The sequence below is a fragment of the Solanum stenotomum genome, unplaced genomic scaffold (genome assembly GCF_019186545.1).
Source record: "Solanum stenotomum isolate F172 unplaced genomic scaffold, ASM1918654v1 scaffold29271, whole genome shotgun sequence".
Lineage (NCBI taxonomy): Eukaryota > Viridiplantae > Streptophyta > Magnoliopsida > Solanales > Solanaceae > Solanum > Solanum stenotomum.
The window spans coordinates 1-25818 of NW_026030386.1; the positions used below are offsets into that span (position 1 = coordinate 1).

The 25818-nt window shown below is 30.8% G+C and overlaps 1 protein-coding gene across 1 annotated transcript; it reads left to right on the forward strand.

Moving 5' to 3' along the window:
* Positions 1–4563: 4563 nt before the first annotated feature.
* On the forward strand, positions 4564–11083 carry LOC125851735 (lysine-specific demethylase JMJ706). Its single transcript, XM_049531484.1, has 11 exons — positions 4564–5001; positions 6307–6685; positions 6956–7112; positions 7191–7410; positions 7788–7841; positions 7935–8014; positions 8089–8366; positions 8571–8966; positions 9063–9406; positions 9519–9785; positions 10253–11083. The coding sequence occupies exons 1-11, from the start codon at positions 4999–5001 to the stop codon at positions 10619–10621; spliced, it is 2547 nt and encodes an 848-aa protein (XP_049387441.1). The 5' UTR covers positions 4564–4998; the 3' UTR covers positions 10622–11083.
* Positions 11084–25818: the final 14735 nt, after the last annotated feature.

Here is a 25818-nt window from a genome sequence, read left to right on the forward strand (position 1 = left end):
CTCATCTTCATCTTCCCTTATATCAAAACTCGTGAGAGCATAAACAAATTGATTAATGGTGGAATATGGTGCCTTACCTAATATGACAAAGGTCTTGTGTTTGAGACCTAAACCTCTAGCAAAATTAATTACTTTTATTGCTTAAATATAAGATTTTTCCAAGTATTCCCACACCACCTTGGTAGTTGAGCAGCCCACAATTAGGTACATACTTTCTTCGGTCAAGGTGTATGAGATCCAACTCCTTAGCAACACATCTTTCTCCTTCCAATCATCAATGGTGCCACTATCTTTTGCATCCTTCGTAACCGCTACAACTTCCCTAGCAGTCTGTCCAGTGGAACAACTACTTTTACTTGGTTTATAAATGAGATACATTAGTTTCATCACCTGAATCAATTGGGATATTTGTGTCTTCTTTATAAGGTAGTTTACTGGCTTAAGTTTAATGGAGCATGCGACAATGATTTGGTGAAGTGAGGAGGTCAACATAGTGTTGGTAGAAGAGACCATTGCAGTTAACGTGTGGTGTTTTTTTTTTTGATCAATACTCAGAGAGCGGAAGAGCTTTTATGCTCTGATACCATATAGAAATCTCACGTTTAGGATTAGAGAAATCAAGGATTGTATTGATAATTAAAATTGTTAAGTACATTTTCCTTATAGAGGGAGAGAATTGTAAAGTCCTAAGCTAACTATACTTAGAGTCCTACTACAATATATATTACTACTATAATAATAATAATAATGCAATTATAAATAATCTAATACTTTATCATAATATAATTCTAGTCATAATCTAATTCTAATCGTAATCTAATCTTAGTCGTAATATAATCCTAATTTAATATAAGTAGTCTAATCCTAGTGCGACTCTAATTCTACAACAGTGTTGTAAACTCGTCAGTCAGCTTCGTTGGACCTGTTCCTTTGACATGTTCCAATCGTCAGCTTCCTTCTTCATCAACACTTGTTGTAGACACGTCAGTCAACTTCGTTGGACCTGTTCCAATCGCCAGCTTCTTTTTTCTTCAACAAAATTTAGAAAACATCCAAATTTATGGTGTAAACTAAATCATAGATACTTGTGTGGTCTTAGAATAAAAATAAAATTTCAAATTTTTAGTGGAATGATCTGTAATTTATTATGGTAAAAATAATTCGAATTAATTTTTGAAATTATTTACATAATAGGAAGTCTCAATAATCAATTATGTGGTCTCTACCGTGTCCATATTTAGCTAGAATTAGGAATTCTATTTCTAAGGAAAAAAACTAGAAATAGCATGAGTTTTTCTTGTTCAAGAAAAAGTGGCAAGGTTTTCTTTTCCTTTTTGACTGGGAAGAAATCTATAAGCAGAGATTCTTCTAACCTAGAAAGTAATTCAGTTTTTCTATATGATACTTGCCATCCAAAATTGCGAGAGTTCAGTTATTAATTGGAATCACTATAGAAGACTGTAGAACTGGAGTCAGGGGCGGATCTATGAAGGGCCTTGGGGGTGCCACGCCACCCCCGAACTTCGACGGAAACTCTATATATACATAGGTATATATACATAATATTTATATAAATATAAAGTGTGCCACCCACAGAACAAAATTGGCTTGTGGTGCCATGGTAGGAGGGCAACTTTAGAAGGTTGAGGTTGCGGGTTCGAATCCCATTTGAACCTATTTTTTTGAAAAAATGCAACTGCACATTATTTTTATTTTTTTATAATTGTTATTGACGTTTTTAAGTAAAAAAAAAAGTCCCCAAGCCCCTTTTTTTAAGGAAAACAGCTGCACATTATTTTTATTTTTTTATAATTGTTATTGACTTAAATTAAATTAATTACATTACTCCTTTGACTTAAAAGTGTTTTCTTTCTCTTCAACTATTTCCAAACCCTTCTTCCTCCAAGTTTCAACTTTTCCAAAATTTTCATTACCCCATTCCGAATCCAAATCACTTCTTGTCGTTGCCGTCCCCCGCCCGTCTTAGCATTCCGTTCAGCGGCTAAGCCTCATTTGGGTGTTATTGTTTTAANTTTCTATATGATACTTGCCATCCAAAATTGCGAGAGTTCAGTTATTAATTGGAATTACTATAGAAGACTGTAGAATTGGAGTGTGAGTTGCTTCAAGATATCCATTCATATTTTAAGAGATATTTCTTGAATTAATTTTTAACATAGCAGTATTGTTTATATTCATGTAGATTAATGATTTTGAAATACTTAAGCCGTATGTTATTTTCCAACAATAAGGTGTAGTAAAAATAATCGAGTACTTTAGCCATAAATTTTAAAAAATGTATCTATAATTCTACTTAGATTGTAGCACACAGTAATAGCATGTGATTAAATTAGTGTAGCTAAAATAGTGACTCGGCTCGGCTAAGCCTAGCTGGATAAAATAAGAGAACTTAGCCGAACCAAAAAGCCGTAGACCAGTTGACGGTTGTACATCAAAGAAGAGTCCAAATGTGAAGGATGAGCCGCCGCCAACCGAAGCGCAGACCATTTCTCTCTTGTCCTTTTAAAGCTTCGTTTTCGCTGACTCTTTCTCTCTGCTGTGCTGTGTGAATTCTAATCATTACTCACTTCCAACCAACCTCCGCGTAATCAAAGATTCCGTATAACGTAATTTTCATATTCCACGTGACATGTTTAAGACATTTTTAATGGCTAAAAAAATTAAAAATTCTATAATATCTTTTTTATTTTCTTAAATTACGTGACAAGTCAAATAAAATTTCCAAACTAATTGTTTTAAATATGTCATATGATTATATAAATTATTTTAAATGTATCATATAAATGTTTACTCATCTCCCGTGACGGAACTGATCACAAGGGAACATGATACATTTATGTAACAGCCCAACTATTTCCGTTCTGGCAATTTCTTTCTTATAATTATTTCAGAAAGCAAAAGCACACAGTTTCATGACACGTCATCATCTTGCCACGTGTTCTTACCTTCTCCTCATTGGTCCACGTTTCGATTGACAATAAGAAACCTACGCCCACGTTAGACAACTCCCCCACTTGCCTTTTCTCATTATTTTAATCAAATGACACATTTACCCCTCCGATATCTAGTACTCAAATTGAACTCCGATTATTTTTTATTCTCATTTAAGAGAAATACTCCATTTTTTATCTGGTACTCCAAGTTTCGAATCTGAAACCTCTTATTAAGGAAAAAACAAACATCTTATCTACTGCACCACATTCTCGATGGTTTTCTATGTATAACTAACAGAAAGGTAGGTTAAACTAAACAACAATACGTGTGAGTATGGTAACTGTTATGCACATGGACCTTAGATTTCACATCCAAACGCGGAAGGATAAATCTCTACCGTCCACACAGTGATTGAGAAGTAGTCCACAAAGTTCTTCTCTGTACTGTAGCACATAGAAGTACTTTTTTCCTGCTTCTTCCTCCTTTCCCTCATTGTTCAATTTTAATTCCAAAATTACCCTTTCCTTTTTTCAAATTCCAAAATCATCTTTCATACTGTAACAAAGATATATATATATAAAATAGCACATAGGAACACTACTCATTTAATAAAACTTTTTTTTAAAGAAAACTCAACCACAAACTTTTTGCCTAGGTAGAATTTGAATAAGTAAACATGCATCTAATTCAGATTCCATTTTATGAGATTTTATTGAATTTATTTTTATTATCTATTTTTATTGCTATATTAAAATTTTAAATGATGATTTTTTATATAGAAATGTTGAATTTTTTAGTATATATAAGTGTGATGTGAAAATTCTATTCTTACTTTTAGAATGCAAACTTTTGTTTTTATTATAGTTGTATGTATTGATTATCTTTTTTATCTTCAAACCTGGAAGTGTTGCTTTCTAAAATTAATTTAGAAGTACACTTGAAGTTTAAGAACTCAAAATGGAAGTAATTCTATTCAATTTGTCTACCTACTTTTAAAAAAATTGTGAAAAAATAGTACCTCATCCTTTTCAATTTTACTTATATGATTTTAAACTTGAGAGGAATTTTGAATTTTATTATTTTAAATTAAAGATACATAAAATGTATTAAAATAATATTTAATTATGTAACAAATATAAAATGTGAAAAATTAAACAAATATTTATTTTAAAACCGACCAAAAATAAAAATACAATAATAAGAACCATAACTAAAACACACCTAGTGAAATTCTACTACTAGATGGAGTATGAAGATAATAATGTGTACGCAGATCTTATAAAAGAAACTCGATTCAAATATATTAGGGTAATTAAATCAGGGGTATTATTGGGAAAGCACGTGTCAGTAACTGTTCAAAAAACGGGGCGTTTGAAGGACGGCTGGCATTTGGTTGAACGAACCTAACCAACCACCACTTTCCTTCACACTTCTTAGCTTTTACCAGTAAGCTATAATTATTAATTATTTTATTCAATTTTATAGTATTATATTTTCCATCTTTATATTAATATTATTTTCAAAAATAAAAAAGTAAATGTATTTCCAGCTTTTGTTTTTCTATTTTCTATATATAAAACTATAAATTATCCTTCATTTTCTCTTTTTCCGTTTTCTAAAAGCCAATACTTCTGGATTTCCATTTACTGTTCCCCTTCCTCTCTCTTTCTTTCTCTCTTCCCTCTCTCTACTTGCCGGGAAACCTCTTCCCCTCGCCGGCGAACAACTTTTCCTTTTACCGGTGAACAGAGTCGCCGAAGAATTCTCACGCACTCACTGTTTGTCTCTCGTTCGGTTTGATTACTGCTTCTCCTTTTGGCGTAACTGAGTCACTCGGTTGGTGAAATCGCTCTGATCTCTGAGTTTGACTCGTTTCGTGCAGTGCTAAGGGAATGTGGCGAGCCTAAGGGTGTTTTTCTGGCTCCTTATGCCCTAGATCAGGATCTAGGGCTTGACTGACGGTTGTATTGTTGTTTTTGACCCCTTTTTTGTATTGTTTTTTCTGTGAAGACGAAGAAGAGTAGGGAAAAGCTTCGTAATGAGATGGTACGTTGTCAGTTGGATGTGTTTTGTATTTTTGTAACATTTTGAGTTCTGAATGTAATTTTTTGTTCCTTGCTTGGAAGTTTGGATCTCAAGTATTCTTAAGATTCCAGTGAAAACTTATGGAGTTTTCCTTCTTTTTTTACTTTATGGTTTCCCAGTGATTTCTGCTGCTTTCTATTAACTAATTTCACATATTGTAATGAGTATTTGTTCATGTCATCCATTTAAGAGAAAATTGAATGAAGATTAACTATTTTATAAAGGAAGCTTTGAGCTGATTTTTTCAGTATTCACAATAGATTCCTGATTGAATTGTTTGATGTTATCACCAAATTCTGGAATTTTTTTCTCTCGAATTCAATTTTGTGCTGCTTAGAAATTTTTCCTGTTTGTTTCAGATCTTACTAGTTATATTATGGGTCGTTTATAAAGATATCTGTTCATGGATGGGTTTAGTTCTTTGAATAAGTTGTGTCTGGTTTTTGGTAGTTCATGCTTTCTTCGTCTTCTATACTTTTACCCCTCGTCTTATTTCTGTTGCAGAAAAAATGTTGACTTAGTTTATAAAAATCTCTTTGAACCTATGATTTTGGTTCGTAATTGAATTGTTTTCAGTTGTCAAGTTAAATTTGTCAACTATCTTCTTAAGTATAAGTTTTATTTTTCTCTGGGTTTACACCTGTTTTATCTTTGTTTCAGCAATTAGTAGTGTTCACACTTTAAACTCTTTTTCATAATTTGTACGAATAGTTTTTTGTGAGTAAACTTTTTAATACTTATTTGGTTAATTACTAGTGCTCTCACGTTATTATACCCCTGTATTTCTTTTGTATCTATGCGCTTAATTGCTCTCCCTCGGGTAACGTAATTGCAAGCTTCAGTAGGGCAGGGGATGGCTAATTACATGCTTGAGGCCTGAGGGCCTGTGACAGGGGATGGCTAATTACATGCTTGAGGCCTGAGGGCCTGTGACAGCTGGTTTCTCTGAATGAAAATTTCTTGGATTCATGAATAATTGAATACTCATTGTGTTGTGGGTTCCCTGTGTCTCGTTACGTTTACTACTTTGCAAGTCAATATTAAAGCTTCTACGATTGACTGTTTGTTCTGATTTCTGAATAAATCTCCTGGATGTTTTGGTTTGGCCCTGTTGTAAGACCTATTTTTCTTACAGCTGAATAACAACTATTATTCCATAATGTAGCTGCGTGAGATCTTTTATACTTATCTGCAACAATGATTTTGCTTTTTTAATACTGTTTGGTTTTCATGTTCAACCTATTGAGCTTATTTTCACTGTGGCAGGTGGAAGGGAGAGTCTGCATGTCAAGGGAGGCTAAATTGGAATTTTTGAAGCGAAAGAGGCTTCAACGAATGAAAACAGAATCTTTGAATGATCTTTCTTGTGTCAGCAATATGCTGAGTAGAAGTGGAGGAGATGCCCTACGATCTTCTGCTTCATGTGGTGTTAGAATCCAGGTTAATACTGATTCATATCCAGGATCTGGGGCTTCTTTTAACGGAAAAGATATTTTCTCAAAGCACAAGGTAGCAAAGTTTGACACTTCCAATCTGGACTGGATTGATAAAATTCCAGAATGTCCAGTATACTGTCCAACTAAAGAGGAATTTGAGGATCCTTTAGTTTATCTCCAGAAGTTAGCTCCTGAAGCTTCTAAATATGGTAAGTTTATCATTTTAATTTGTTCGTCAAACGAATTCAGTGGTTTTGCTATGACTCTGCATTCTGCGAGAATGAGTTAGCCCTTTTCATTTGGAGTTGCTCTACCAAAAAAGAATATAGTAATCACAGTTATTCTTGCAATTTACTGACTGTAAAATTATATATATGATTTTTCTGGATTGAGTTTGTTTTTCTTTAGGCAATTTATGGTGCTGCTGGTAGGCTTAATTGTGACTGATACAAGCTGATGCTATATTTGAAATGTAACAGGTATATGCAAGATTGTTGCCCCTATAACTGCTTCTGTTCCTGCTGGAGTTGTTTTGATGAAAGAGAAGACTGGTTTTAAATTTACTACTAGGGTACAGCCACTTCGTCTAGCAGAATGGGACACAGATGACAAGGTTACCTTTTTCATGAGTGGAAGGTTAGATTTTATTTGTAATTGGTAATTGCTTCCTTTGGTTAGTTATATGCCTCACTTTTGACTAGTGTAATCTTTCAGGAACTATTCATTCCGAGATTTCGAGAAAATGGCGAACAAGGTATTTTCTCGTCGATATTATAGTGCGGGATGCCTTCCTCCTACATACTTGGAAAAAGAATTTTGGCATGAAATAGCTTGTGGAAAGACTGATAGTGTGGAATATGCCTGTGATGTTGATGGTAGTGCGTTTTCATCTTCTCCAAATGATGAGCTCGGAAAAAGCAAATGGAATTTGAAGGTGTGATTCCTATTAACATGTTTTTCTGACTGTTAACCTCCTTTTCCTTTCTCAATATCATATCGAATTGTTTTATGAAATTGTCGACTTTTGTGCCATTAGGGTGCACATTGACTCTTATCATGTTTTGGAGATATCTCCCTCTTAAGTCCTCCTTTGTTTGCTTCTCTATTCTTTTAGTCTTCTTCTTTTACTCCCCTTCTGGTTCCAAGGCAAATAATGAATCACCTATTTCATTTCCTGCTTAGTTTCCTAGACCACAACTCTCCCCCTCCTGTCAACATTTAGCTGTAGTCCTAAAGAGGTCAATGGTGGCCTTATTGATTTCAATAACTACTTTTCAAGTTCTAATTATGTTCTCTACTTTCTTTTATCAGGAACTTTCTCGGTTGTCTAAATCAGTACTGCGACTCCTTGAAAAATCGATCCCGGTACAATGATTACCTTTTCCCATCTTCTATTGAAAATATGAACAAACAGAAGATGTGTCTCAGTCTCTGATTGATTCAATTGTTAATTTTCAGGGAGTTACTGAACCTATGTTGTATATTGGAATGCTATTTAGTATGTTTGCTTGGCATGTGGAAGACCACTACTTATATAGGTATGTATTCTTTGATTTGAACCATGTTAGTCCTTGTTATTCCAGGGCCTGATCATCTTTTTGTCTGTTTGTAGTATCAATTATCAGCACTGTGGGGCAGCAAAAACGTGGTACGGTATTCCAGGTCATGCAGCACTTGACTTCGAGAAGGTTGTCCGAGAGCATGTGTATACCAATGATATCTTATCAGCTGATGGAGAGGATGGAGCTTTTGATGTGCTTTTGGGGAAGACAACACTGTTTCCTCCTAATATTTTGTCAGAGCATGGTGTACCTGTGTATAAAGCCGTTCAAAAGCCCGGCGAATTCGTAGTAACTTTTCCTAGAGCGTATCATGCAGGATTTAGTCATGGTAAGAGTCTTTCTTTCTTTTAACCTAGTAAAAAGGTCTGTTTTTCCTGATTTTAGTCCAAGGAAAAATGTGCGTGAAGTCTGTTCAATCAGACACATCCCAAACAAATAATTATCTAATCCTCCACTATTTTATGCTTGGTTGTTCTGGTCCTTTTGAGGACATAAAATTTTGGACTTTAATATCTTATGTCTTTCTATGCAGGTTTTAATTGTGGTGAGGCGGTTAACTTTGCAACTGGCGATTGGTTTCCTATGGGTTCAATTTCTAGCCGTCGCTATGCACTTCTGAACAGGGTGCCCTTACTTCCCCATGAGGAACTTCTATGCAAAGAAGCAATGCTTCTGTGTACGAGTTTGGAACTGGAAGATCCTGACTATTCCTCTGCAGACTTGATCACTCATCATAGCATCAAAGTTTCTTTTTTGAATTTGATGCGGTTTCAGCATCGTGCTCGTTGGTGCCTTGCAAGGTTAAAAGCATTTTCAGGCATATCTTTATTCACACATGGTACCATTCTTTGCAGCATATGCAAGCGTGATTGTTATGTAGCTTACCTTAACTGCAACTGCTATGCACATGCAGTGTGCCTTCGCCATGGTATTTTAGAATGAACCTTCTCTTTCTTTTTATTGTCTAGTTAAATTGGCTATGCTTGTGAAACTGATGATTCGTTATTTGGCTGTTGTTCATCAGAACCTAGGTCACTTGATTTTCCTTGCGGCAGCAATAGAACCCTTTGCCTAAGGGAAGATATTTTGGACATGGAAACTGCAGCTAGACAGTTTGAGCAGGATAAGGTGGTTTTGCATGAAGTTCAACAGAAACACAGAAAAACTGATGACTTTTCTATACTTTTAAACATGTTTCCACGAGCCGAGGATGATGGTTATGTTCCATATTGTGAAATCAATTTTGAATGGCCAGAGGACTCGGTTGAACAAACAATTCATGAGGAAGCCCCAAATGCTTCTGGTCCTGTTGTGTCTGATCTCGACTCTTCAATGGAGCCAAAAGATTATCTTTCCACTGGTGTTAATGTAAGTGGTCTTCTTTCTGTAATTCTATACATGCCAACTTTCTTCGAGTTCTGCCTTGAAAAAACAGTACCTCTTTTATTTGATCTCAAGCTAATCCAGCTCTCAACTGTAGGTACAGGGAAATGCTAACTGTAACTTAGGGGATAGTTCATCAATGAAGCTCCATGGTGATGTTTTTAGTTGTGGGAGTGAAAGATCGGAGATTTCATCAAGTGCTAGCAGTAAAGTCCATCAGAAAGTAGCTCATGAGGCAGATTGTAGAACTGTTATAGATCAAGACAGTGATGAGTCTGATACAGAAGTTTTCAGAGTGAAGAGACGTCCTCGAGCAGAACATAGAAGTGTACATGATTCAATGTCTATCAACGTTGAAAATCAGGTAGAGTTTAATAGTCATTGATGCTTTTTTAAAACCAAATATTCATCGATTAGTTTGCAGAAGAGGTTGAAAGATGTGTGATTAAATGCTCTATTTTTCTCTTTCTTTTTTCCATATTCCCACAATTTATTTCTTTGTAAATACTTGTGCAATGACAGTTCTTATTATCCGGTAGAATTTCCTTCTCTTTTCTTATCCAGCTTGGGGGGAATATGGGAATAGTTTTATTTTTCTAAAAGGATTTTTTTGTTATCTTACAAATTTCTTCAACTTGACGTGATTTGTTGTTTAGAGAGTGAAACTAATTGTTTTTTAGAAGTTAGTATCCTTCCAGTTTTGAATTTAATTTCAATGACCAATTTTAGTGTATATTCATATCCTTTTAACTTCAGCACTGAAGTTCCTTTCCTTGTTATTTGAGCAAATCAATAACCTTAATATAAGTATTTTTGGCCTATACTTTGCAGAGTTTTAAAAGATTAAAGAAACATCAATCAGGACGGTTGGGGCCATTGTGTTTGCCAGAGCATTCCTCGACTTGTGATATAAATCATAGGTCCGTTGCTGCTATTTCAAGCCAATCTAAGGAAGCATTGGACTTTCATCCCAGAGACAAGTCAGTCAGAGGTGGTACAGTTCCAGTCTCTATTAAGTTGAAGAAAGGGGTTGGTTATGAACAAGCATTGAGTAAACAAGATGAGCACAAGAGAGATCATAGGTTACAGTTTGAATTGGGGCAGAGTAAGAGGGGGGAACCACGGGGAATAGAGAGTGGGTCTAAGCGTTTGAAAGTCAGAGGTCCTTCAGTTTTAGGGTTTGGAGGCCGGATGGATTGAATAGATAGCTAACTGAAAAAGTAAAGGAGCATCTTGAGTTGCTTGCCTCTGAAGGGTGGTGGCTTATAGAACCTGACTTTGCTAACACATATTCTCTAACAACACGGTAAAGAAAGCTAAGCATTAGATTTAAGAGGAGGTATATTCTTTGTGCAGGCCTCTAAAGTGGGGCAAATAGCACACTGGTGATTCTTATTGTTCTTTGTCTGGGGGGATGTTTTGCAGGAGAACCTCTCTCCTTGTTATTCCACTGCAGATGGTAGGTGAATTCTCTCGTGTACATTTTTATTTTTAACAAGTTGATCCGATTCTTGTGAGGTGCAAATGGGTATTCCCAATAGCCCTCTGATTTAATGTCAAGTCTGTTGCCTCCCTAGTTTAGGGTTCATTATTCTTTTGTAGCTACATGTCCTTTTTTGGCTTGAAACTACATGAATAAATACATAGCATTTTTTGCCCATTCTCATTCTCAATCAGTTTGAATTAAAATGTACTAGTAAGTTCCTACTTTCTTTGATTTCCCAAAGTAAAAATTTGTATTCAAATCAAGTGCAATTTGAGGGAAAAGCCACAAGACCAAAGAGTTTGGCTCTGTTCCAATTTTTTCATTAAGTCTGGTGAAAGATTTAGCATGCTCTGCTGACCTTTTGGAATGGGCTATCTTCTTAAGGGCTTCCATTTACCATGGGTTACCATCTTGGTCATTTGCCTCATAATAAATAATTTTTGACAAAGTATAGTATATATTTTCACATCATAATATTTCACAAAGTTATGTTAGGGCAGGACTACAGTTTCTAAAGAATTTATGCCCCATTAAGTATAAACACAATTGCTAAAGGACAAAAATTAAACGTCAATATAAGGGTTAATTACCAACCCATTTAAAGCACCAAAATGAAAGGAACAACCCATTTGAAACAAATCCGTATAAGGAAAAAAAAATTAAATCCCACTCATTTGAAAGACAAAATATGCAATTTTATCTTAATACTAGGAGCTAATAAATATTAGATGTGGTTATTCACATGAATGACCCGGGATCGATACCCCTTCAATGCCTTCTGAGTCGAGCCTGTTGCATAGGGCTTGTCTAGTGCGGTTTACATTCTCTGTGTGGTTTGCAGGCTATTACACAGTGGGGGTTTACCCAGTGCACACAAAGTGCTCACCCGAAGGGCAGAGGCTGTGGCAGTTTAAGTTTGATCGAAAATTTACGCATAAAATCTTCAATTTTTTTTGAAATGAAATTTATATATTTGTAAACTATGTAAAAAGTACTATAAATCACAATAATTGATAATCCAAAATATTTAAAAGATATATGAAAAATTTATGGTAAAAAATAGACTTGTTTAAGACTCAAAATCCAAAATGTGTCACATAAATTGAGACGGAAAAAGTATTAAGTTTAACTAATAAGATTACGGCCTTAGCTCACTCCATGCAGCTCTTATCAAGTTTTCATTTCTACTTTTTCATCATATTATTTGCCTAATTAGAATATGAAACTGATGAATTTTTTCCTTTATTATGATATTATATCACACAAAAATCAATTCTTTACAAAGTTTTTCATGGATCATTTTAAATTATATATTTATTAATTTAAATCAACTCAATCTTCAAATAAAGTTGAATTGAGCTGATCAAATTAAACAAAAAATTGATTGGAACATTAATTCGCCCAAACTTTGATGGGACGATTAGTAGTTATTTGGTCCTTTTCGTTGTATATCATGCTAAAAATATTTGAATTTTATTTTGGCGAGTCATATCAAACTTCAAGCAAATTATTAGAGAAAATTTTCAAAACAATAATATTTTAGCATTTAATAGGACCATTTGCCAACATTTTCAATATTTATTTAAAATATCAATATTTTGATTTGCTATAGGGCTGACTTTTGTATTTATTTAATTTGAAAGAATACAAATCTTTAACAACAGGATGGAGAAAATCATGGGAGAAAATATTTCCAAAAATATAAAAATCGCTTAAATCTCTAATCAGTTACAATTGGAAAAATACGAAGTGCCATCTCTCTCTTGTTCTTTCAAATGCCTTTCACCATTGTTCTGCATATTTCCAATATCCATTTTCGAATACTCCATTGAAATTGAATTTAAGTTTTCGTTGATTTGCCCCACTTTTCGTTGGATAACAAAATTTTGAATTAATCGATTGTTATTCAAACTCCGTTATCAATTTTTTGATTCTCCATTGATAATCCTTATTCTTCGTAGAAGTCAAGTCGATTGATCATCATTTATGGACAAATCTCCTGTAAGAATTTTTATTTTTATTTGTCAAGAGTCATGGATCTGTTGTAAAAAAAAGTTCATCATCCTTCTTTCCTAAAAAATACAAAATTGCATAACGATCAAAATTATGTTCATCATCGTTAAAATTCAAAATTGCATCTGTTCATCATTGTTTTTCCTGGAAAATTCAAAATTGTTGATAGATTTGGGAAGCAATTTTGAAATACAAAATTGAAGCAATTCTTCATCGGTGTTCCTACAAAACACAAAATCGAGGATCGATCAAAGAAGCTAATTGAAATATACAATCGAAAAATCACATTTGTTCTTCAAGATATAATCGATCTGGTATTATCTCAAAGAATTCATCAACAATAGTGGTGATGCAACATGAGAGTAGATTTTCGAAAAAATTTTCAAATACAAATTTTTTGTTGTGATATTGTATATTGAATAATCGGTATACAAATTAGTTTGGATACAAATTTGATGATATTATGTATTGGATTATTAGAATACAAATTTATTTTGTATACAATTTTGATGATGTGATCCCTATTCTCTATTGAATTATTATGATTTTATAGATTGAATGATTGGAGTATAAATTTGATTGGAATACAAATTTGTTCAACAATTATAGACAACAACTTTTAGAATACAATTTTTGAAATACAAATCAGGTTAGAATGCAACTTTTTCTTAAATCAAAAGTTACAAATAAAAGTGAATAGTGAATTTGATCAACTGTTAGGAAACAACTTTTAGAATACAACTTTTAAAATACAAAATCAGTTTAGAATACATTTTTTTTGTTTAATCAAAAGCTAAAAATAAAATTACATGAGTACAAATTATTGATATACAACATACAAAATACATTTATTTTGAATACAAATATAGTTGATAATTGAATTTGAACATAACATACAAAATGATTGAATTGAATGCACATGGATACAATATGCTTAAATAAATATAATATTGCTGAAAAATAAAATTAAAATATAAAAATACAACATATATACTAATATGAATACAATTTAAGTAAGAATATATATCATTTTAGTCGTCTATAATTTCATTTAAATAAATATAATATTATGAAAATACAATTGACATATGAAAAATACAACTGACAATACTAATATGAACACAAATTAAGTATGAAATTAAATAAATTAAATATTAACTGAAATTGGAGAAATGTAAACATCAAAATACAAAACCTACCCTAAATAGTAACGAGGTTTACTAAAAAATCAGACTCAAAAGGAAATTTACTAAATAAACGATTTTGAAGTTGAATAAATTGGAACACAAAAATACATAAACGGCCAAAAAAAATACAAATCAAAACTAAAAAATTCTAATATTAACCCAATAAATACAAATCCAAAGGAAGTTATCCGATNATAAGGAAAATATGTTTAATTGATCCTAAACTATTTCTTTCCTTATATTGGTGCCCTTAATCTGACTTCAAACGGCTAATTTTTTTTAGTTATGGTAAATTTTGATTTAATTGAATCACAGTGATTATGATAAATATTTATTTTTCCTTCTGAAGGTGATTTTTGTCCTTATTTAAATCTGTGCAGTTTCTTATTCATTGATTTTTGGTAAAAAGACCTCTATTGATTCTTTTTATATCCTTTTGTTTAAGGAAAATTGGCCGGGAGATGCTCTTATTAATTTATTTTCTCCCTTAATTGTGTCCCCCTCTCTGCTATATAATCAGACCAATTCCCTCTCACTTGGACTCATGTTTGATATTCTAACAAGAACAAAAGTACTCTCTACTCTAAAAATTTAAAATTGGGTGAACATTCTAAGAGCTTCTCCATTCGATTTTCCTGTGTACGGATCTATTTGAATTAAGTTCGTCTGCATTGCTGATAATTATATTCTGCATAATTGGTTAGTTCTATTCCACTAGTTTATTTTCGTTTTACATATGTTATTTTGAATGTTGAGTATGAATAAAATATAAAAGGGAAGCATCCGGGTTAGTTATCGTCTCCCTTTTTATATGTGATGTATGTGCATGATGTCATATTCGGTGTTTGCTACTTATTTGAGTAATTTGATGCTTGAGTTAATATGACTATGTCCTTTTGCCCGTCTCCAATGAAATGATTAATGTTAAGTACCCCTTCTATTATATTTGTGTTGTATTGCTTTTCTTTTGTTTAGCAGGTGATTTTGAACATTGAGTTCAAGTATTGAAGAGCCGCCTGAGATGGGTTTTTTCTGAACAAAATTCAGTTTTACTTGTTATAGTTGTTTGCTTCAATTTTATTTTGGTATTGTAATAGTTGTATAACTCTAACTCTCTCCTATATATGAAATATATTTGGGGGATCGTCTAAAGGGGGAGGGAATTTATATGCTACTTGTTTTTTTATTTTATTTTTATCGTAAATTTATTTGTGTTAGAAAACATGCCTATAGGATTGTGATTGATTAACAGTTCGTTTTTAATAGTTTCACTTATATCTTAACTAAAAAATAAAAATAAAAATAAAAATAAAATTATCATCGCTTGATCACCTATTTAAACTTGTCTAATTATAATTTAAGATTTTTCATGTGTTCAATTGCTTTAACTGCCCATTATAACTCGTTTGTTTGATTTATATGATCGCCTTCTTAATTATTAATAATAAATAATGTATATATGCTTTCCCGTGTTTCATTTACCCAACCTAACACTCTATATATTAATTGGATAAATATAGGAGGGTTGTCATAATTTGTTTTGTATTCTACTCATATTTAGAAATCATGCCCATTAGGATTTAATAAATAAAATAATATTGACTAATCAATAAATATTTTCAGCATGTTTAATTAACTTTAGGGTGTTAATATTTATAGTATGCTAATAACTAAATAAAGTTTGCCTATGACGGTTTTCTATATATTTAAGAGAAAATCAGCATAGTACTATTTTCCCAATTTAAATCTGAAATGTTTTAAAACAAAATCTACTCCTAATTAAAATTTGTTACTGCTTTATCATTATTTTTTGCATCTACTAAACTGTTATCATTTAAAATAAATTTCACATAATAGTCTAATCAGCTACTGCATTAATAACAATCTTTTCTGCATAAACCTGCCACTTCAGATACTTGCTGCTCCTATTAAATCTGCTCCAAATAATAATTCCCTACGGCGTAATTAACTGTTTCGCCATTTGAAATCAGCTACTGGTTATTTTCTGCATATAATATATTAACTGCTACTCGAAATTATTTTCTGGCATAATAATTAAAGTTGCTACCGTTTTTTTTTTATGTTTCTGCATCTGTGATCACCTTTTCGCTGTGTTTTTTTTTTTTAAAAAAAATCAAATTAGTAAAATTACTTTCTGCACTTATATAACTTTCTGCCCCTTTAAAATTAATTAATTTTATGTACACCTATATGTTCACACAGTAAGCATGCGACCTTTTCATATTATTTGGGTATGCCAACATGTTTAATAAAATCTAGAGGCCAATGTGAGACCTTATGTGCTAAATGATTGTCCGACTTGTTTGACTTGGTGTCTAGGTGGGCCTATTTGGAGTTTATTTCAGTCTAAACCCTTCCTAATAGTAGTTCAATGCCTCTTGGACCTTAAGTGGGGACGCTAGGCACCTCTTAGAGACGAAAAGCATGCGGTGGTTGATATCGACTCGGTCTTAAAGACAAACCTTGGTTTTGTCTGTCCCTACGAGAAGCCAACCGAAATAAAGAAAAGTCAAGTGTTGATCCACAAAGTCCTTCAGAGTCTCCCTTTCCTTCTCCCTTTTATATGTTTATAATAATTATATTTATTTGGGGTGGTTTAATAAAAAATAATAATAATAATAAATTGTTTATTCTATTTGATTGTGCAATTTCTGTCTCCTCGCTACTCTTTTATTAATTGTTTAAATATTTATTTTTCATTTATTACATCACCTAGTCTTGCATGCTTAATTAATAAAGTAGATAATTTAATTAATCCTAATTGTTTAATCATAGTTATCACCTAGTCATCATACTAATTAAATAAAATAATAAATGCAGTGACCATAATTGCTACTTGTAACCCCCACATAAATTGCATGAGACACGGCCGGGATCCATATTTGCGGGCCTCGAGAGATGCCTAACACCTTCCCCTCGAGGTAACTTGAACCCTTACCCTGATCTCTGGTTCGTTGACCTTAGTTAAAATTAATTAGATTAGATAGGTGCCCTAACGCGCCTTAATTCGTTAGGTGGCGACTCTTCATTTTCCAAAATCCCAAAAGAGTTGTTAGGTCGTACATCAAAACCCATTTTTGCGAAAAACAGGGCACGACATTCATCATCGTTTTTCCTGGAAAATTCAAAATTGTTGATAGATCTGGGAAGCAATTTTGAAATACACAATTGAAGCAATTCATCATCGGTGTTCCTACAAAACACAAAATCGAGGATCGATCAAAGAAGCTAATTGAAATATACAATCGAAAAATCACATTTGTTCTTCAAGATATAATCGATCTGGTATTATCTCAAAGAATTCATCAAAATTAGTGGTGATGCAACATGAGAGTAGATTTTCGAAATTTTATTCAAATACAAATTTATTGTTGTGATATTGTATATTGAATAATCGGAATACAAATTAGTTTGGATACAAATTTGATGATATTATGTATTGGATTATTAGAATACAAATTTATTTTGAATACAATTTTGATGATGTGATCCCTATTTTCTATTGAATTATTATGATTTTATAGATTGAATGATTGGAGTATAAATTTGATTGGAATACAAATTTGTTCAACAATTATAGACAACAACTTTTAGAATACAATTTTTGAAATACAAATCAGGTTAGAATACAACTTTTTCTTAAATCAAAAGTTACAAATAAAAATGAATAGTGAATTTGATCAACAGTTAGGAAACAACTTTTAGAATACAATTTTTGAAATACAACTTTTAAAATACAAAATCAATTTAGAATACATTTTTTTTGTTTAATCAAAAGCTAAAAATAAAATTACATGAGTACAAATTATTGATATACAACATACAAAATACATTTATTTTGAATACAAATATAGTTGATAACTGAATTGGAACATAACATACAAAATGATTGATTTGAATGCACATGGATACAATGTGCTTAAATAAATATAATATTGCTGAAAAATAAAATTAAAATATAAAAAATACAATATATATACTAATATGAATACAATTTAAGTAAGAATATATATCATTTTAGTCGTTTATAATTTCATTTAAATAAATATAATATTCTGAAAATACAATTGACATATGAAAAATACAACTGACAATACAAATATGAACACAAATTAAGTATGAAATTAAATAAATTAAATATTAACTGAAATTGGAGAAATGTAAACATCAAAACACAAAACCTACCCTAAATAGTAACGAAGGTTTACTAAAAAATCAGACTCAAAAGGAAATTTACTAAATAAACGATTTTGAAGTTGAATAAATTGGAACACAAAAATACATAAACGGCCAAAAAAAATACAAATCAAAACTAAAAATTCTGATATTAACCCAATAAATACAAATCCAAAGGAAGTTATCCGATTAAATGAGAATATGATGCAAATATTTTGTTTGATTTTTTCCATTTTGAAAAAAAGAAAAAAAAAGAAAGAATCTTAAAAGCAGAGAGAAGGGGAATAAAAATAATGAATAGAGAGAGAAAATGGAGTTGATGAGGAGTGACAATTTGATGTATTTTAGGAAGATAATTATAAATATATAATTTGCTATAAAAACAATATATGAGAGAGAACGTGTGATTAATGTGAGATAAATTAGGAACTAAATTAGGATACACTATATTTTTTAAAATATTGACATATTGACATTTTTAATAATTATTTTAAAGTGTAGATGTTTTTAATAATTATGTTAGGTATTTTGACTAGTTAGCTAATTTTCCCAATATATTTTATGTTTGACCTATACAAAGCTACATTTCAGACATAAATATCAAAACTCATACGAGCATTTTTAATTTCAGCCACATACTTCTGAAATTGTTTTTGAAGCGANTTTTCCATTTTGAAAAAAAGAAAAAAAGAGAAAGAATCTGAAAGCAGAGAGAAGGAGAATAAAAATAATGAATAGAGAGAGAAAATGGAGTTGATGAGGAGTGACAATTTGATGTATTTTAGGAAGATAATTATAAATATATAATTTGCTATAAAAACAATATATGAGAGAGAACATGTGATTAATGTGAGACAAATTAGGAACTAAATTAGGATACACTATATTTTTTAAAATATTGACATATTGACATTTTTAATAATTATTTTAAAGTGTAGATGTTTTTAATAATTATGTTAGGTATTTTGACTAGTTAGCTAATTTTCCCAATATATTTTATGTTTGACCTATACAAAGCTACATTTCAGACATAAATATCAAAACTCATACGAGCATTTTTAATTTCAGCCACATACTTCTGAAATTGTTTTTGAAGCGAATAACCTACCAAAAAAATAAATAAACTTCAGATATAAATTAAATGTAGTCTCAAAAGCGGGTATTTGTATCCTTCACCTTGTTTTTCAGAATCTTATTATTTTCAATTAAAAAAACGTTAAAAGATTTCATCCCGCTATGTCATCTTTGATAAATACTTAATATAAGTGCATAAAAAGTGTACGTGTTGATTATTTATCATACAATAATTATACGTATAGAGTTTATAAAATATAAAATTTACACTCTCTATTTCTCAATTTATGTGACATAATTGTAATTTTAAGATTCAAATTTATAAACTTTGACAGTAAATTCAGAGATAGAAACTTTAATTTTCTTAAAATAAAATTTATATATTTAAAACTAGGTAAAAAGTATTGTAAATTTCAATATTAACAACTTATTATTAAAAGGTCATTTTGTTATAATGGAAAAATTATAGAAATCCCACATTTTAGTTTACTTATTACCATTATCCCCTATAAGTTTTACAAATCTCCAAAATCCCTCATTTTCGCGCATCAGATTTTTGTATTAGCGCTTATATAATTGTATCTCGTGTATCCGATTAATGTATCAACGCTTATATTATTGTATCTCGCGCATCATATTAATGTATCAGCGCTTATATTATTGTATCTCGCGCATCAGATTAATGTATCAGCGCTTATATTATTGTATCCGTTTGAGAAATTTCTGTAATTATAAACTTTTAAGAGATAAATTGTAATTTTACCTTAAAAGTATGTGATTTCTGTAATTTACCCTATTCAAACTGTAAAGGATTCAATTGGCCCATTTACGCTAAATTTTCATGTGGGCTAATTTTACTAAACTAATTGGGCCAATCAAGAAAAATTGGAGACCACATTCTAACTCCAACCCTATCCTCTATTTTACCCTCCAAATATAGAGTTCTTTATTTTTGTCGAACTTTCACATATAGCAAACATAAAAATTATATTTGTATGTTATAGCTATAATTTGCATAATTGCGCTCCATAGCAAATTTTATATTTGCTATGGAGCTTTTGATTTGTATAATTCGCTACAAACATTCAATTTTATACAAATTGTTCAGTTTTGTATAAATTCATTTATACATTGTAATTTGCATAATAAGATCTGTTTTTGTATAATTGTAAGTGTATAGGACGAAAATATATGTATTTGTATTTGTATATACACTTTTCTATCGCTTTATACAAACACAAACACATTTTATACAATTTATACCGAAATGTATAAAATGATTAATTGTATACCGAAAATAGCTAATTGTATACCGAATCAGATGGCGAAAAATGGGATGTTTGCTGCGAATTACAATTAAAATAAACTATGGCTGTAACATTTAATTTGAATTAATAGTTTGCTCTTTCATACAACTTTCCTTTTATTTTTTTAGACAACCAACTCCAACCCAATTCTCTATTTTACTCTCTAAAAAAGAATCTTTTTCTCTCTCCTCAATATTATATTATTATTTCTATTTCATTTTTATTTTCTTATTTCATAATATAAATCATTTCTTCTCTTTGCAAATAATCACTCTATCATCTTTATGTAATACAAAANTGGGATGTTTGTTGCGAATTACAATTAAAATAAACTATGGTTGTAACATTTAATTTGAATTAATAGTTTGCTCTTTCATACAACTTTCTCTTTATTTTTTTAGACAACCAACTCCAACCCAATTCTCTATTTTACTCTCTAAAAAAGAATCTTTTTCTCTCTCCTCAATATTATATTATTGTTTCTATTTCATTTTATTTTCTTATTTCATAATATAAATCATTTCTTCTCTTTGCAAATAATCACTCTATCATCTTTATGTAATACAAAAGTTCATTTTTTTTTCAAAATCTTCATTTAATATAAAATTATATTTTAATCTAAATTTCTAAATAACATAAATTGCAATAAATATTACATATAATACATATTAACGAAAAAAATCAAATAAAAGTGAAATCATTGATGAAATATAATTACATCATAAATATTGTATCATTGTAAAATTTATTTTAAATTTAACATAAATACTCAACTTTCAAGAGTATTACGTCACTCTCATAAATGTTCAATTAATCTATTACGGAGTTTAAAATGAACAATTTTTTGTCCTTATTTTTTTAGGTGTAGCAAAAATATGTTTAAATTAACAATTTCATCTTGTATCTAATTATTTCGTGTACTAATTTACTTCCCCTAATTCATTTTGAACTATTGCATCAAATATTTTCAAGCTCATTAAAAAGTGTAGTTTAATAATTTATCACTATAACATAAAAGTAGATTGTTTGAATTATCATGTAAATTTTGTGCATACTTCATAATGAAAAATAATTATAATTTGAGGTACATATTTTAAAATGGCAAAAAAAAACAAATTAAAAATTAAATCAAAAAAATTGTTAACTCGGGATGGAAGTAGTATACTTATCAATTATATGTTTTAGATGTTATATTACTTAGAAAATAATTACCAATATTAGAGACTTAATCAATAATCTTATATAATATAAATAATATTAAAATAACTTTAGATTACATATTTAAAGTGACAATTTTTTTTTAAAAATAAAATAGAAAGATTATTAATTTGGGTGGAAGTAGTAACTTGTTAATAATATATTTTTAATGTTATATTACATTAGAAAATAATTACAAATGATAAAGACTTAATTAGTAATATAATAGAAATAATATTAAAATAATTAAAAAGTAAAATAGAGAGGTGAATAGTAGTTCTCCAAATTTGGAGAACTATTATTCACCTCTCTGTAATTGAAGAATAGAGAGTGAAATAAAGAGTACTTGGAGAACCCATTCTTTATTTTACTCTCCAAATATAGAGAAGAGGAGAGTAAAATAGAGATGGGTTGGAGATGGTCTTAGTCCCTTACTCTGTGTCTCACAATTTTAAAATTAGACGGTTAGGTTAAAAGGTAATATTACACAAAATTCGTAGTGTTAAAAGCTAATTACATTTTATTTTTATTCTTTTCTAAATTACAAAAATCTCTTAATTTGGTGGAATTCAGATACATCCCAAACATCCTGATACATCGCGTCCTGGTTTCAGATATATCGCTCAATGTTCTGATACATCGCGTCTCGATTTCGGACATCACTCAACGTCTTGATATATTGTGCACGTCCCGATACATTGCATAAAGTGATGTATCCGAGAATAGGAGAGAGTATGAATTTTTGTAATATTTTAAATGATAGAAAATATGATAAAATAAGTTATGTATTTAAGCAATTTTTTCTAGGTATTTGAAATATTAAATTCGATTGAACCCGGTGACCCGCTTATAATATTGTGGATTCACCTATCGTGGTAGACGGGTCAATTGCTGTCAAGTGTCAACCAATGATGCAAAATGAACTTTACTAGTTATAAATACTTTCTCAAGTCCCGATTTATATTACTTAATTTTCTTTTTTATCCGATTAAAAAAAATTTGACACAACTCTATATAATGTAATAGTTTGGGAAGTGCTAAATGGCCAAAAAAATTGGCCAGAAAATTAAAAAAACTATAATATTTTTTTTATTTTAAAATAAACTGGTCTTTTTTCCATTTTTTAGTTAAAATATATTAAAGTTAAAAGGATAAAAATGTTTAAAAAGGTAAAATAACATAGATAAAATATCATTGTGGCCAAATTCTGGTCAAATTTTCTGGCCAAAAAGATTCCTAATAGGTTAACTTTAAAAATGTTCATTTACTCTTTAATAAAATGATTTATAGTCACACAAATATCTATTATTTATTTTAAACCACAAATTTCAAAAATCTTCATTTCTTTCTTAAACTTCATGCCAAGTCATACCAACTCATATAAAATGGAACATAGAGTATAATTTTCGAGATAATTAGATTAAAGGTGCATGCATCTTCTTCTTCATATTTGATAGTGGAAGGGAAAATGGGAAAATGATTACGAGGCGCAGGATCAAATTCTCATCAACAAAATAAAAATTTAGATAGTCAACTAATTGAGTTACTAAAATTCTCATTCCATCTATGCCGTTTTTATGTGTGATTTTTAGAAATTCGTTCCAAAGAATTGATGATTGATGAGAAATCTTTAATTTTTTAGTGTGTTTGGTCAAGCTTTTGAAAGGCTAAATATGTTTTTTTGTGAAATGCTTATTTTAAAAATGTGAGGTATATATTTGAGGGTAAAATTTAATTGTTCAATTGGTTAACTATGTAAAATCCTCATCCTTATTTTCCCTTTCCAGGAAATATATAGTAAATTCTTCGTATATTTACTTAATTATTAATATTTTGATGAATTTCTTTAATAAAAATCGTGACTTTACTAACTCAACCCTTAGTCATGCCTGGAAAATTGATGGTGCATAAGACAATACATACGTATATTGTCACATGAGTATTAATTCTTTAGATTGAAATGAATGAATTAGAGTGCATGCATGCAAGGTTAATTAAGGAGTCAGAACAGAAATAGTGTCAGTTCATTGATAAAAGTGTCAATCATAAAGCAATCCATTGCAAAATCATTGAATTATATTAATTAATATATATATATATATATTTGGTCCCCTCCCTTCCTTTCTCTAATATCTATGACTGCTATGAAGCAGCAATCAGAGAAACAGATATATATATATATATATATATGTGTGTGTGTGTGTGTGTGTGTGTGTGGTTACATCAAAATCCCAGTCTTTTGTTTTCAATTCAGACATTTAGATCAGTAGTTGCAGACACAATGTGCCATGGATTATGATTTATGTATGTATGTTGCTTTTCTACTGGGGTTATGATGAAAAATTACACTGTATATTTAAGTTTATTTATTTAGAAAATGTATATAGCACAAATGTACGTTGAATCTTTTTAGTTTTTTAGTGTGTTTACTTCTTTATATTTCGAAACTTCTTGGTGAAAATTTCGGCTCGACCAATATTATTGACATTTTCTCTCTTGATAAGTCTGTTGACGACCATGGTGTCGATGCATAGGCGAAGCTAGGTGGGGGTTCATGGGTTCGGACAAACCCACTAGCTTTTTCGTAAACCCTATATTTGTATTAGAAAATTAATTAAATATATGTTTATCAACATGTGAACCCCTAAACAAAATTGATTTAGAACCCCCAAACTCATAACTTTGGCTCCGCCTCTATCAGTTGATGAGTGTGGATCGGAAAGAAGAACTGATAGATTATTAAGTTATATAAAGCATAGTATAAATTCAAATGATAGGTGCAATTTTAAGTTACTAAAAAGATTACTAGAAGTCAACAAACGTTGTGGTGGAATAATTGCATTGTAAGACGTGCTTTTTCATCTTTAATCAAAGATCTCGGGCTAGAGCCACTTTAGGTATGAAATTGTCTTTGTTATGGAGCGTTTTACCTCTAATGTGGAACCTCCCGACGCGAATTTATTTTAGTCAAGCTCCAATAAGAGTACCGAATATCAGATGGGAAACCAAAAAACAATCACTAGTAAATTCTTTTGTGATATATAGGAATACCTTTTTTAGGGTAAAAGTGAAAACCTTTTTGGCGTTCACCCGCGAGAATCTCGCCTTGTATTATGCGGTTCTTGTAAGAGGTGCTTGTCACTTAGGTCCCAGAGGTTTGGGGAAGTGACACTTTGATACACACTTTTGGTAAAAGTCAAGAAACACCATCTTTTCATTAGTATTATTTTTCTTTGTTTAAGGTATTTAAGTTGGATATAATGAAAGTATACGTGGGTTATTTTTCATTGTTGCATTCTTTTAAGTTATATATATATATATATAATCGAATGAAACAACATATAGGACTACACGTTTTATTGTGTTGAAAGGTGAGGGGTACAGAATGCCTATGTGATTACTTCCCACTTGAAATGAGGGAAAAAAGAGAAAGGAAATCACTCTTACACTCAATTTTCCTTCCTACATAAATTTTTCTTTTTTAAATGGGGAAGGCTAGATGGGATTTCAAAGTGGGACATCGAATCTTCAATAATAAAATGAAAATTCAAATAACCAACTAATTGAACTACTAATATTTTCTTATTTTTCTTCCAACACTTAAAGTGGATGAGATGAAAGTCATGGACTCATGATGATAACAATTATTGATAAAAGGTTAATGGGTGTAATATGTTGTGATTCCATCACCTTCCACTTTTAATATATACCAAAGAACAAGATAAACACTAAGTTTAAAAGTCCTTTTGGTGCTTCACTTAATTAGTTTTAATTTGCTCTAAAAAGTGCCACACTCACCCACCTTTAGTAGGCTATGCCCTTGTCTATCCTCTCAAAGGAATTGCAACTTTAATAATATTGCAACTCATCATCCTACCTTTATTTCTTATATATGTTCAACAACCATTGTCCATTACATTGCCATGTGACTATGGG

Bases quoted from the DNA above. Each gene is read 5' to 3' on its own strand.
- LOC125851735 (XM_049531484.1), top strand. The intron at 7,113-7,190 runs GTTAGATTTTAT...GTAATCTTTCAG, and splicing joins ACCTTTTTCATGAGTGGAAG to GAACTATTCATTCCGAGATT. The intron at 8,967-9,062 runs GTATTTTAGAAT...GTTGTTCATCAG, and splicing joins TGCAGTGTGCCTTCGCCATG to AACCTAGGTCACTTGATTTT.